Source organism: Epinephelus fuscoguttatus, linkage group LG8 (assembly GCF_011397635.1).
Source record: "Epinephelus fuscoguttatus linkage group LG8, E.fuscoguttatus.final_Chr_v1".
In the NCBI taxonomy this organism is placed as follows: Eukaryota; Metazoa; Chordata; class Actinopteri; order Perciformes; family Serranidae; genus Epinephelus; species Epinephelus fuscoguttatus.
In genome coordinates, this window is record NC_064759.1 from 44,231,004 (window position 1) to 44,244,636 (window position 13,633).

At 42.9% G+C, this 13,633-nt stretch overlaps 1 protein-coding gene across 1 annotated transcript in view; it reads left to right on the plus strand.

Annotated features, from left to right (window-relative positions):
• Positions 1–13,633, plus strand: part of LOC125892843 (IgGFc-binding protein-like) — a 99,110-nt gene that overhangs the window by 31,956 nt on the left and 53,521 nt on the right. The window contains exons 7-8 of the mRNA XM_049583139.1: positions 11,340–11,563; positions 13,332–13,473. Of these exons, the coding sequence (XP_049439096.1) occupies positions 11,340–11,563; positions 13,332–13,473 (366 nt within the window). The remainder of the gene's footprint in view (positions 1–11,339; positions 11,564–13,331; positions 13,474–13,633) is intronic.

A 13,633-nucleotide genomic window follows, 5' to 3' on the forward strand; every position in this document is an offset into this window, starting at 1 on the left:
AAGAAGCCTAAAAAGGTATGTAACACCTTAATACATGTCTGAGATAAAAGAACAACTTAAGTGAGAACATAGGAGGTCACGAAGGCCTCATTGAGACTGAAGAAATTATTAGGGCCTGAGCAAAGACCAGTGTGAGCATCCTATTATAATCTCAATATTTATGATTAGGGCATGAGCACCAACCGGTGTAAGGACTGTGCTGTGGCAAAAGTGAAAAAAAAAAAAACCATTGTGCATGCTGTAGTAGTCTATAAAGTAAATAATCATCACAATCACAAAAACACTGTTCTCTGAATAAATAAAATTACAAACCAACCTGCTAGAGAGCTGGAGGGCTACTGGTGATTTTATGCCACACTGGCTTACTTGTTGTTAAGCTTTAGGGTGGGTTTTTGCCAAAGTTAGTCTGGCTGTATTGAGATAATTTATAAGCGATTTAATTTCACAACAGTGACAAACAATACTAAGGCTTAGGGCAAACGCTATTGTTACCTGGTTGTCCATGATTGCAGGTCAGGAAGAGAAGAATTGATGCCATGAGCCAAACTGAAAAACTAAAGTATAAGAATATTAAAAAGATGTAGGAAAAAAAACATGTCTTGCAAAAAGGGCACTTACCTGGACAGAGGGCAAAATGGCAGGTGGTGCAACACCACCTGGGGTCTATCTGTCCACATGACATCTAAGAGATCCTTAACCCAACAGGAAGTCAGTCAGTCAGTCAGTCAGAACTTGTCACTTTGTGGCATTTTTGCCAATTTCTGGTATTTAACAAACTCCTTCCAGAGATTTTGCTTGATTAACTTTAGATTTTGGCAGTATAATCTAAAGACCTTGTTGATGCTACATTGTGAAGCTTTTAAGTTTTTGTCAAACAGCACGGCTAAGGCTTTAAATTCCCATGTTTTGCCATGAAACAGGAGGGAATTTTTAACTCTTCAGTACATGATTAAATCTCCCCCAAACGTCACATGGTTGAGATGGAATTGACCTAGGGGCCAATATTGACTGGCAACAGGAAATTACATTTTATAATCTGATGACCCATCATCACTGGTTCTAGCAAACTGATCAGATCCACATGGGCAGAAAAACCTCAAGACCCTATTGATGCCTTATTGTGAAGTTTTTGTCTAACAGCATTGCTGTGGCAGTGCAGTTAATTCCCAGGTTTGAACAAGACATAGGAAGCTGAGCTTCAAGGCCTGAAGACAGCTACAGACCAATTTACAATCATAGTCATGGTGCCACCTACTAGCAACAGGAAATTGCATGTTTTATACCTCAATTTACTTCTTGTAGCAGGTTAACCAGAGCCACCTCAAATTTGCTCAGAAAGCTCTTAAGACCTTAAGGATACTCAAAAGTAAAGCTTTTAAGTTTTCAATAAACACTGTTGCGATAGCGATGCATTTTTCTCCATGAAACAGAATGCTGTTATTGAGGGGCTAGGGATGCTTGAAAACTCACAAGACTTGGTACACCCATCAGAAGCACTTAAACGTGTTATCTGATTTGGTTTTTATGCTTAGGTGTGCCAAGGGGGCTTGTTAGCACCCCCTACAATATTTAAACGAAGCAGTCCTCATTGCATATTTTACCAAGAGGTACACAATTTGGTGCGCACATGTATCACCTCTAGGCTTAAAAAAATCTCTTGTGGCCATGCTGTAAAGTAAACAGGATGTCGGCCAACTTAAACTTAGTGTGAAGATTAATGCTGAAAACAGGCTCCATACTTAATATTACATGCCAACCCCTACTAGCAGATTAACTTTATTGACCCAATCTCAAGACCTTCATGATGCTAAATGGCAAAGCTGCTGAGTTATCATCAAACTGCATTGCTTTGGCAGTGCAGCAAATTTTACTGTTTTGACAGAACACAGAAAGCTGTTGAAACTTGACTTTACATAATTCAGTGTGCCACAAGTTTCACATTGTCCAGTCCTGAAGATATCTACATACCCAAATTGACTCATAGTCATAGTGCCCCCTCTGGGCCTGTCATCACTACTTACATCAAATTTCCATGTTTCACCACAAAACAGGAAGTGGTTTGAAAAGCTACTGTTCAAGATCCAGTCTACCTCAAACTTTATATATTTAATAAAAGTCCTGACCTGAAGACGTCTACTTACCAGGATTTACTTACAGTCAGAGTGCCAACTACTGACATATAATGACATATTTTATATGTTGATGAACTCCTCCTCCCAAGTTGACCAGACCCACCTCAAATTTGTTTTGAAGAGTGTTAAGACCTGCAATATTCATCGAACCATTGGCCATGGCAGTCCGTCAGAACAGCAAGATCATAGGTATCCATTCCGCCAATTCAGAGCATAAAATTAATTTATATGCCGACGATATTTTACTTTATCTACAAGAACCTAAATCGTCTTTACATGAAGTATTTAATCTCATAACAAATTTTTCTAAACTTTCGGACTACTCCATCAACTGGTCCAAATCGACAATACTGCCAATAACGGAGAACTCTTGGAATCCTGCAGACCAAAAATTTTCTCTCCCTGTGGGCAACATAAGATATCTTGGCATAAATATTTCACCCAAACTATCAGACCTGGTCCACCTGAACTTTAGCCCGCTGCTAGATAAGATCTGTGGTGACCTGAAGCGCTGGAATAATCTTCCCATCTCCCTCCTGGGACGAATAGCCACAGTTAAAATGAAAATTCTACCCCAAATTTACTATTTTTTTTCCATGATTCCCTTCACACCCACATCGAAATGGTTCCTGTCATTAAATTCTGCAATTATAAAATTCTACTCAAAGAACAAAACAGCAAAAATTAGCCTAAGCACCCTTCAGAAAAACAAATTGGAAGGGGGACTGGACGCTCCTAACTTTAAACTTTACTATTTAGCGAACCAGCTACAATACCTATTGAAATGGTTATATCCTAACGAAGACTACAACTCCTGGCTTGAACTAGAACAGGCGGACTGCAACAATATAAAACTCTCTGACCTCCCGTTTATCACCACTACACTCAGACGTCATAACTGTTTTAAGAACCCAATGATTGTTTCCACCTTATCAGCCTGGTGGAAAACACTAGAAATCACAAACTCTCCGATAGAACCTTGCTTGCTCTCTCCAATTTGGCACAACCTGGATTTTGAAATTAACAAAAGACCTCTCCATTTTAGCACATGGGAGATGAAGGGAGTAACTCATCTCCATCACCTTTTCCAAGACAATATACTTATGACATACACAAACTTATTTCAAACTTTTGAAATAAGAAATGGAAATTTTCTACAATATTTACAATTGATAAAAACAATCAAGAGGAGAATTCCAGCGCCTCAGGACACTTTGCAGCCACCAGAATTTGTCAAACATATTACAAAGCTTTCTCCGAGTAATAAGAAGAACCTTTCTAAGATTTATAAACTACTGTCAAAGACCAGTTCTATACATTTACCAATTTTAAAATGGGAAAAAGAGATGGGTGTATCACCGGACCCTGACTTCTGGACTCAGATATGCAAAAATACATTTAAGATGACAAGACACACTAATATACAACTTATCCACTTTAAAGTACTCCACAGAACACACATCACCCAACAAAAGATGAATAGAATGGGCTTTAGTCAATCTGACACAAGCACTCAGTGTACTCAGAACACTGCTGACACCTACTTTCATGCACTCTGGTTATGTTCACCCGTCCAGCACTTTTGGTCAACAGTCACTCAAAAACTCTCCTCCATTTTGGACTGCAGGATCCCATTATCTCCCAACCTGTGCTTAATTGGTGACCTGATGACAATTGACCTCCCAAACAGCCACTGCAACTCTCTTCTTGTCGCCAAGAAAACAATCCTAGTCAATTGGAAAGATAAACAGACCCTCAACATCAACCATTGGCTGAATCTCCTTGTAGAACATATTTCGCTGGAGAAAATATCTGCTGGCCACAGAAACCAATTAACATACTTTACAGAAAAATGGTCACCATTTATTCACTCACTAAACGTGTCTGTATAGTGCCACTCAGCCTGTGAGCATATGCCACCTGTACATATAAATATTACAACTCAAGAAAGACTGTTGTGTAATATGTAACGGTTTCTGTTAATGATGTAACCCCTAATCCCTCTATCTCTCTCACCACAATATACCACAGCGGTTCATCAGAACTCAAGGTCTTAAGCATGTGTTAGGTGCACCTTCTCCCCCTTGAATCCAGGCCTGCTCCCTGGCTCTGTGGGGGATCGCGGGGCTGGGCGGTTTCCCCTGAGGGCGGGTGCGTCTGGACTGCTCGCCCTGTGTGCTCCCTGAGCCTGGGGCGGCTTGGCCGGCCCCCCTGGGGGGCTGTTTCCGCCCCTGGTGGTGCGGGGTGGGTGGGCTCCTCCTCCCCCCCCTTTGCTCCGCTCCCGCCTTTCCCCCTCCGTCCTCCCTCCCCCCTCTCCCCGTCCCTCCCTGCTCCTCTCTCCCGGCCTCGGGCGGGCCCGGGGTCCTCCCCCGGGCTGTGGGGCCTGGTGTGGGGGCTGGGGGCTGCCCGCAGGGGGTGTTCTGGTGCTGCACAGTGTGGGCCTGCCCGTTTGTGTGTGGCCGGCGGTGGGGGGCGGGTCAGATGGGCTGGGGGTCCGGCTTTGGGTCTGTGGCGGTCTGGGGGGGTACTGGCGGGGTTGCGGGTTGGCCTGTGCTCCTGCGCGTCAGGGTTCGCGGGGGGCTGGGTGGGGCCCGTCGTCCGTGCACCCTGGTGGCGCGCCTCGTCCTTCTGCTGGGGGTCGATTTGCTGCGGGCGGTGTGGCCCAGGTCGGGACCATTGCGGGGGCCTGACGCTGCAGTTGCTTGTGGGGCGGGGTTGGGTGGGGGCCCATTGGGTTTCCTTGGGGCCCGCCTGGCCCGCTGTCCATGGGCGCTGGGGGCCTCGCCGTGCCGGGGTCTGGTTGGCGCCACCTTCTAGCCCCTCCCATCCATCCCTCCAGCCCTCGGACCGGGCCTACACTGGCCTGGCCTCCTAAACCACATTTAGTTCACTCACCACACATTCCACAGTTTTAATGCACCACATACAACCTGTGGATGTTAGTGGAGGCAGCAAAGTACCGTCCGCAGCTCTGTTGTGTTGCAGCCGGGCACGATAACGGTCGTTGCATGGGGTTTTTTCTTCGAGGTGCAGACCACTGATGGATTGGGGGGCTTCATGATGGGGCAGGCTATGGGACAGTGGTGTCCGGTAGCCCTCCATGCTGCCCCCAGGCCCATCCTTATCTGCTCTCCAATTTTAAAGCACTACATACACCTACATCTTGTGGGACAGATGGGAACAGGTTCCAGGTGCTTATGGCTGCACGGGCTGCAGGACAGCAGTGTGCTGTAGCCATCAGCCTTGCCCCCACCTGTCTCCTATGTCCCTCAATTTTAATGCACCACATCACACTTATGGGCACTCACATTCACATTCACAGTGTAGGGTTAATGTTTCTCCGTCAGGGATCGGAGAATCATAGTAAGAGGGGGGGTGGTGGGTTTACACACACTGTAGATATGCATGGCGTGGCTCGTGGGGCTGGGGTTGGGTGGTGGTTGGGGGGTGGTTGGGGGGTGGTTGGGGGGTGGGTGGGGGCGGTCCGCGTCGGGTGGTGGGTGGGTGGGCCCTCCTGCCCCGCCTGTCTGGGGCGTGTCTCTGGCTCTCTGGGGGTGCCAGCCATTGCCGCCCCGGGTCCCTGGGCCTGCGTGGTGTCCTGCGGCCTCTGCGGCTCCCTGGTCTTGGGGTCTGGGCGCTCCTGCGGTCTTGGGGTGCCATACCGCCCCCCTTCCCCCGCAGGGCTGGCCCTGGACCCTGGTGATGGTTTTCATAAACACATTGGGAGGGTTCAAATACACGCATGCATGTTTGATACTTCAGCTCTGTGACGCATCGCAAAGAACCGATGGGATCACTCCAAAGGGGCCCACTTGCGTCTCAAACCTACCACACCACGCTGGCAGCTCTTCTCTACAATCAGGCTTTCCCCCTCCACCAAGACTCTCACATTTTTGGTGTTCAGTATAGACTTCTCTTTTGTTTTTGTTTTTCAGTACAGTATAGTAGACATGTATATGTTTATTTTTGATAATCTGCATGGAGCACAACCACCTCAAGGCCACAATACATCAGCTACACTGCCTGTTTCTCCTCTGTTTTTTTGTTTGTTTGTTTATTTGTTTGTTTCTTTTTCCTCCTTCTTCTCCGCATGCACTGTCACTATACAACTCAGGACTTAAGCACCTGCCCCCTCCCCCTTGCTTGTTTCCTTATTTCCCCCTTGACACACTTTGGTGTATCACGGCCCTCTCTGACTCATATTAGGAAGTTTTTCCAATAAAGGCTGTTAGGCTAGTCTCCAGGGAGGGTGGGTGACGGTCACAAGCACGCATTATGGGTATAAAATACTTGACTGCAAGATTAACAGTGCATCAATCTTCACAAGAAGCTTACACCCTTTTGTGGCGCTAAGCTATGAAGACCAATGCAGACAAGTAGGATTCAAAAAAAAAAAGAAAAAAAAAAGAAAAAGATAAGGAAAAACTCCCCAAAAAAAACCTTTAACGGGGGAAAAAGGGGATCCCTCTTCCAGGACGGACAGACGTGCAATAGATGTCGTACAGAACAGATCTCCATTCATTCATTCATCTTCTAACTGCTTCATCCTCTTGAGGGTCGCGGGGGGCTGGAGCCTATCCCAGCTGACATCGGGCGAGAGGCAGGGTACACCCTGGACAGGTCGCCAGACTATCACAGGGCTGACACATAGAGACAAACAACCATTCACGCTCACATTCACACCTATGGACAATTTAGAGTTACCAATTAACCTAGTCCCCAGTCTGCATGTCTTTGGACTGTGGGAGGAAGCCGGAGTGCCCGGAGAGAGCCCACGCTGACACGGGGAGAACATGCAAACTCCGCACAGAGGGGCTTCCACACCCGGGATCGAACCAGCAACCCTCTTGCTGTGAGGCGAGAATGCTAACCACCACACCACCATGCCGCCCTACAGAACAGATCAACATAAAAAATTAACAGTAATACATATGACACAATGAGACAGAAGGAGAGAGAGAGACAGAAGCAGAGAGAGATGCAGGACAGACGGTAACGGTAATAGCTTACAACATCTAATCAACTAATCATCATTAGTCATTAGTCATACTTCTACTGTTACTATACACATATGATTATTGTCACACGTGTATACTGCCAGATACTAATATATACTTTCAACATATTGTACCACAGTAGCCAGAACTATAACTATAATATTATTACTTTCATTAATGTTGTTGTAAGCTACTGTCATTACCGTCTGTCCTGCATCTCTCTCTCTCTCTCTCTCTCTCTCTCTCTCTCTCTCTCTCTCTATCTCTGTCTCATTGTGTCATACGGATTACTGTTAATTTATTATGCCGATCTGTTCTGTACGACATCTATTGCACGTCTGTCCATCCTGGAAGAGGGATCCCTCCTCAGTTGCTCTTCCTGAGGTTTCTAAAAAAAAATTTCCCGTTAAAGGGTTTTTTTGGGGAGTTTTTCCTTATCCGCTGTGAGGGTCCAAAGGACAGAGGGATGTTGTATGTTGTAAAGCCCTGTGAGGCAAATTGTGATTTGTGATATTGGGCTTTATAAATAAAATTGATTGATTGATTGAATATTAATGAAAGTAATAATTAGGGTCCGGGCAGCTAAGCTGCTAGGACACGATTGTAATCCTAGGTATTCTTCTTCTTTCTTCTTTCTTCTTCTGAGGAAATCATACTTCCCATGGGTGAAAACTCACCAAACTTTGCACAAAGGTCCAGTCTCATGCCAGATATCCTCAGCTGTAAACTCGAGCCAATAGTCCTGATGGTGGCGCTACAGCAAGCATCTAAAGTTAAAAACTTTGAAAATTCATAACAAATCAACCACATGTGCTACAACTTCACAACTTTCATCAACCTGTAGCCCCAATACTGAAGAAACTTTTGTACTTTTAAACCTATTAAAAATTATGAAGTTCATCACTCTGTTTTTTTCAAAAACTGTAAAACTTCTTAAACCAATCTCCTCCCACAATTTTTGCTCAATTGACACGAAACTTGCTACAGAGCATCTTCAGACTGTCTTACAAAAACTAAATTTCTCAGATTTTTGAGTTATCAAAAATTGAGCCTACAGTGCATCGAAATGTTTCATTGTAAACAGTACTGTAAACATATACATGCAAATTCTTGCTAAATAAATCTTCAATGTTCAATGAAAAAAATGACAAAATTCTAGAGTCATGGTAGATGATGTGTGGCAAATTTCAGAATTTTATCTCAAAAACTGAATTTTTGACAGCATTTTGAATTTTGCTCTAATGTGAACAATTGGAGTCAATGTAAAAATGGCAATTTGAAATATCAGTTTTTCATTTATGGAGCAAATCAATCATTGTTACAAACAAAATAACAATAAATAAACAAATTATCAACATCTCCATGCTGTCTAGATGCAATATGTGTATTTTCAGATTTTTGTTTCGATAACTGAATTTTTTACAGTGGTTTGAAATCTGCTTTTCCATGCATGGACGACTGCTAAACCTGCAAGTCTGGCTTAGTCAATTTGTGAAGCTACACATGAATTGTCACTGACTAATTAGCTAGTGAGATAGAAATTGATAGAACCTTAGTCTCCGAGGTTGGGAGTTCAAGCCTCAGCTGATGCAAAATGCAGATTGTGTTGCTAAATTCCTAAATGTCTTCCAATTCTTCTGCTTGTTGCTCAGAATTGCCTAAAAATGCCCAGAGCCGACCCATCGCTGCGCAGCAGCTATAATATTATAATTATGATTCTGGCTATTGTGGTACAATATGTTGAAAGTATATATTAATAACTGGTAGTATACATATGTGACAATAATCATATGTGTATAATAATAGTAGAAGTATGACTAATGATAACAGCAGCAGGAGGCATCTGGCAGGACCATGGCAGCAGCACAACCACACGTCACACTATCCAGGCACCACTGCGATATGAGTTAACCTGCGAGACAGTGGAGCACAAAGGCTCTGGAGTAGAAGCCGAGTTAGTGACATGCAGTACGGCCGAGTTAGCAAGATGCAGTAACAGGACATAAGAGAGAGAAAGAGGAAAGGAGAGAAGGTATTATAGGAGGTCTCCCAGCAGACTAGGCCTAAGTCAGCCTAACTAGGGGCTGGTACAGGGCAAGCCTGAGCCAGCCCTAACTAGAGGAAAGTCTTAAGTCTAGTCTTAAATGTGGAGACAGTGTCTGCCTCCCGGACCGCAACAGGAAGATGATTCCACAGGAGAGGAGCCTGATAGCTGAAGGCTCTGGCTCCTGATCTACTTTTGGAGACTTTAGGTACCACGAGTAACCCTGCGTTCTCAGAGCGCAGTGTTCTGGTGGGATAATAAGGCACTATGAGCTCTCTAAGATATGACGGAGCCTGACCATTTAGAGCTTTATAAGTTAACAGTAGGGTTTTAAATTCAGTTCTGGATTTTACAGGGAGCCAGTGCAGAGAAGCTAAAACAGGAGAAATATGATCGCGTTTCTTAGTTCCTGTCAGTACACATGTCACTGCATTCTGAATTAGCTGGAGAGTTTTTAAAGACTTACTAGAGCTACCTGATAATAGGGAGTTACAGTAATCCAGCCTGGAGGTAACAAAAGCGTGGACCAATTTGTCTGCATCTTTTCGGGTCAGGATAGGCCTAATTTTCGCAATATTACGTAGATGAAAAAATGCAGTCCGTGAGGCTTGTTTTAAATGAGAATTAAAAGACAGATTTTGATCAAATATTACTCCGAGGTTTCTTACGGTAGCGATAGAGGCCAGAGCAATGCCATCTAGAGAACCTATGTCATCAGATAAAGAGTCTCTCTAAGTTGTTTGGGGCCAAGAACAATAACTTCAGTTTGGTTTGAATTTAACATCAGGAAATTAGTTGTAATTAATTAACAATGGAAATTTACAGTGATTTCTAATGATGTAACCTAAAGGAAGCATATATAGAGTAAATAGGATTGGTCCGAGCACAGAACCTTGCGGAACTCCAAAACAAACTTTAGTACGTAAGGATGATTCATTATGAACGTGAACAAACTGAAAACGATCAGATAAATAAGATTTAAACCAGCTTAGTGCAGAAACTATGCATTTTTGTTTTCTTTGCTATTGGTCCCCAAACAGATTATTGTTCTGTCTAGCAATTGCATCTCAGTTTCTTGCACCACCTCAGTAAAAGAAGACGTTTTACAAAATATGCAAAACATCATTTCCAGCATCACACACTCCACACAGACAATTATGTCACATATGTTGTGCGTGCAGTGTCAGGGGGATGGGGGAAGTATGCAGTATGTCAGGCGGTGTCCTGCCGCAGACATGGCTGCAGTACCCCAGATTCAATTCAATTCAAGTTTATTTATAAAGCCCAATATGGCAAATCACAATTTCCATCAGAGAGCTTTACAGCATACGACATCCCACTCTCCTTTGGACCCTCACAGATGTGTGCAGATGTGCAAGGGCCTGTTTATTGCTACTTGCACTGTTATGTTTAACCCATTATAAAACTTGAACAGTTTTTTAAGGGAGTATATGATGTAGAGGTATATGTGGATATTTGACCAAAAAAAATCTGGTTCTTCCATTAAACATTTTCTAATTAGCAGTGAACCTAAAGTACAGCTGAGGCTGATGGGAATGTCAGTAGTTTAAAGCTATTTGGACATAAACCAAAAAACTAGACTAAATGAAATTCTTAGTTGATGATATATATTCTACTCTGATCCCAAAATGTAACCTGTTAATAGCATCAGATAGAAAGTCAGGGGATTACCAATGTCAGTAGCATTCATCCTGTGGGAATCACAAGTGTCTGTATAAAATTTCATGGCAATCCATCGAATAGTTGTTAAGGTGGCTGTGGCTCAGGAGTTAGAGCAGTCGTCTACCAGTCAAAAGGTCGGTGGTTTGATCTCCGGGCCCGGCAGTCTACATGTTGGGCAAGATACTTAACCGCCTGTGATTATCTGATGGGCAGATGGCACCATGTATGGTATTCACAGCTACCTGTGTGTGTGAGAATGGGGTGAATGGTGCCTGTAATGGTTTCTAAGAGTAGAAAAGCGCTATGTACATGCAATCCATTTACCATATTTCATTCTGTAAGTGGTAGACCAAAGTGGTCTAAGTGGTAAACCAAAGCAAAGTGGTAGACCAACAATGCCATTGCCACTGGCATGGCTGTGAAAAACTAAATTGATTCCCCATTATCATACAGTATGTACTTTTTTTCTTTGTTCCTCATCAGGTACACTGGTCCAGGGTACTGTGGGATTCTGAGCGATAAGAAGGGGCCTTTCTCTGGTTGTCATGCTAGCGTGCCAGCAGCAGAGTTTGTGTCACACTGTTTGTATGATGTCTGCATCAATGAAGGACGGCAAGAAGTATTGTGTGATGCCCTGAGCAGCTACCTGGCAGAATGCCAGGAAGCTGGAGCATCAGTGTTGCCATGGAGACATCTGACCAACTGCTGTGAGTTACATATAGTACAACCTTATAGACTGAATTACTACAAACAGGCATAAAGGCACTCACTTGAGTAAATTTGCCACAGTGTGCAGTATTTTCAGATAAGCCCTGGCTCTGACATTTTATCCTCAATGTCCTTAAAGCAGATTTAAAGCTGGTTTAAGCTTTAGGCTGGTTAATGATGTGAATGTAAGTACACTATACCCCAATCCATCCATGACAGGAAATTTTAACGTAAAGTCTATACAAATGCCCTGGATTGTCAAAATGTCATTAAAAACTTTATGTTCACTTGACACAAAAACTCATGTCTTGTGAGCTTTTTTTTGTTTTTGTTAAGTCAACAATTTTTGAATTTTGAGTTCATTTGATGAAAATGTATAAAGCAGATTTCACTTTATAAGCTCAAGGCCAATAAACAACACATTCATTGTGCACATTGTGGCGTGTTGGGGCTAAATGGGTAGAGTTTCCCAGCATGCCATTAGTCAGTGTGTTTAAGGCCACAAGCTGAAGAAACCCTGTGTTTAAATGTGTTGTAAATCACTCATGTTACCCATTACGCGGTGATTAATGTTTATGTATATCACAATGGTTCTAATGGGTTATAGTTATTGTTGTGGTAAAAGATATTTTCCACCATGAGCTAAGTTGTATACTCATTTAATGACCGCCTGTCTGGATATTAGCATGTTTAACATGAAGTTGTGCTGAGGTGATATAACGAGCACTTCCAGGTCAGAGTTCACCTTTTTGCTTTATTCTAGCTATGAAGAAACCTAAGCTTAACCACAATATATTTTTAATGTTCCATTATATTTAAAAAACAATTGTAAAATGTGTATTCATTGTTTTTTTGTTCATATCACAGAATGAAATGCTCAAATAACAAAAAAAAGTTATGTTAAACTGACATAAAAATTCATAAAATATTCCTGTCAAGGATCAGGTGACACTATTATATTGTGTCTGGTGTACTCACTTTTTTGTTATCTTACTGTACTGTACTAAACTAAAAATTTTGAGTGCAAGCTGTTTCCAAAAAACATTAAGGTTAAGTGAGCAAATTGGGGTTTACAGTGTATGTGTATTCTAAGGTTGACAGTGCTAGCACAAGTTTTTTTATTTAAAGATATATTGGTAGGGGTGTAGTGTCAAAGTCCCAACCCATCACCAAAGAGACCAAAGGTGCAGCTCGATTTCTTCACTCACATCATCCTTGTATCCTTGTTGCCGCTGTGTCAGTTTGAAATGATGACAAATAGGTTTCTGATGATACATGACTCTTTTTATTTGTAATATTTATAAGCATAGTGACAATTTTATTGACTAAAGATCTTCACAGGGACTTTCAGCTGATGCAGAACCTGAGTCAAGGTGCCTCCATATTCTATTTTGTTTAATCAGTATAATAAAATAATGATATTAGGGGTCCCATTGTATTGCTGCTGGTCTCTGGTCTGGTTTTACATATATCCATATCTAATACCAAGTGGATCGAAGCAGATTGTCTATCAGTTTTGATTACATCCTCATTCTCATCATCACAGGAGAAATAGAGAAAAGGAAAAAAAACTCGCAAAAATAGGCAAATAACAGGCATGTTTGGCTTTGCTTTGTTTGAGAGGCCATTTTGTGGGGTCAGCCTCACACTTATCATGTTCCATGTACAGCAGACATTTCTTCCAGACTCTGAGTGTCAATATAAAATCTCCTCTTCTCTGTGCCTGCCTGTCTTCTAACCTCTTCCCCACTCCTGTTGTGCCCCCAGCTTTTGCATGTCCAGCTCACAGCCACTACAAGGTGTGTGGCTCGGCCTGTCCAGACAGCTGTGGTCCTAAGCCAGAGGTGTGCCCTAAGGTCTGTGTGGAAGGCTGCTTCTGTGATCCAGGATATGTGAACAGTGGACAAGAGTTAGTACAACATTTTTACCCAATCATTCAAAGAAAATATTACTCATTTAATAAATGCCCACCTTGTGAAATGCTGATATCAGGGATAACAGTTTGTTTAAAATTTTTAGCTGTGGAACGCAGTATCTCATAATGGCACACTCCTTCATGAGGCTATGCA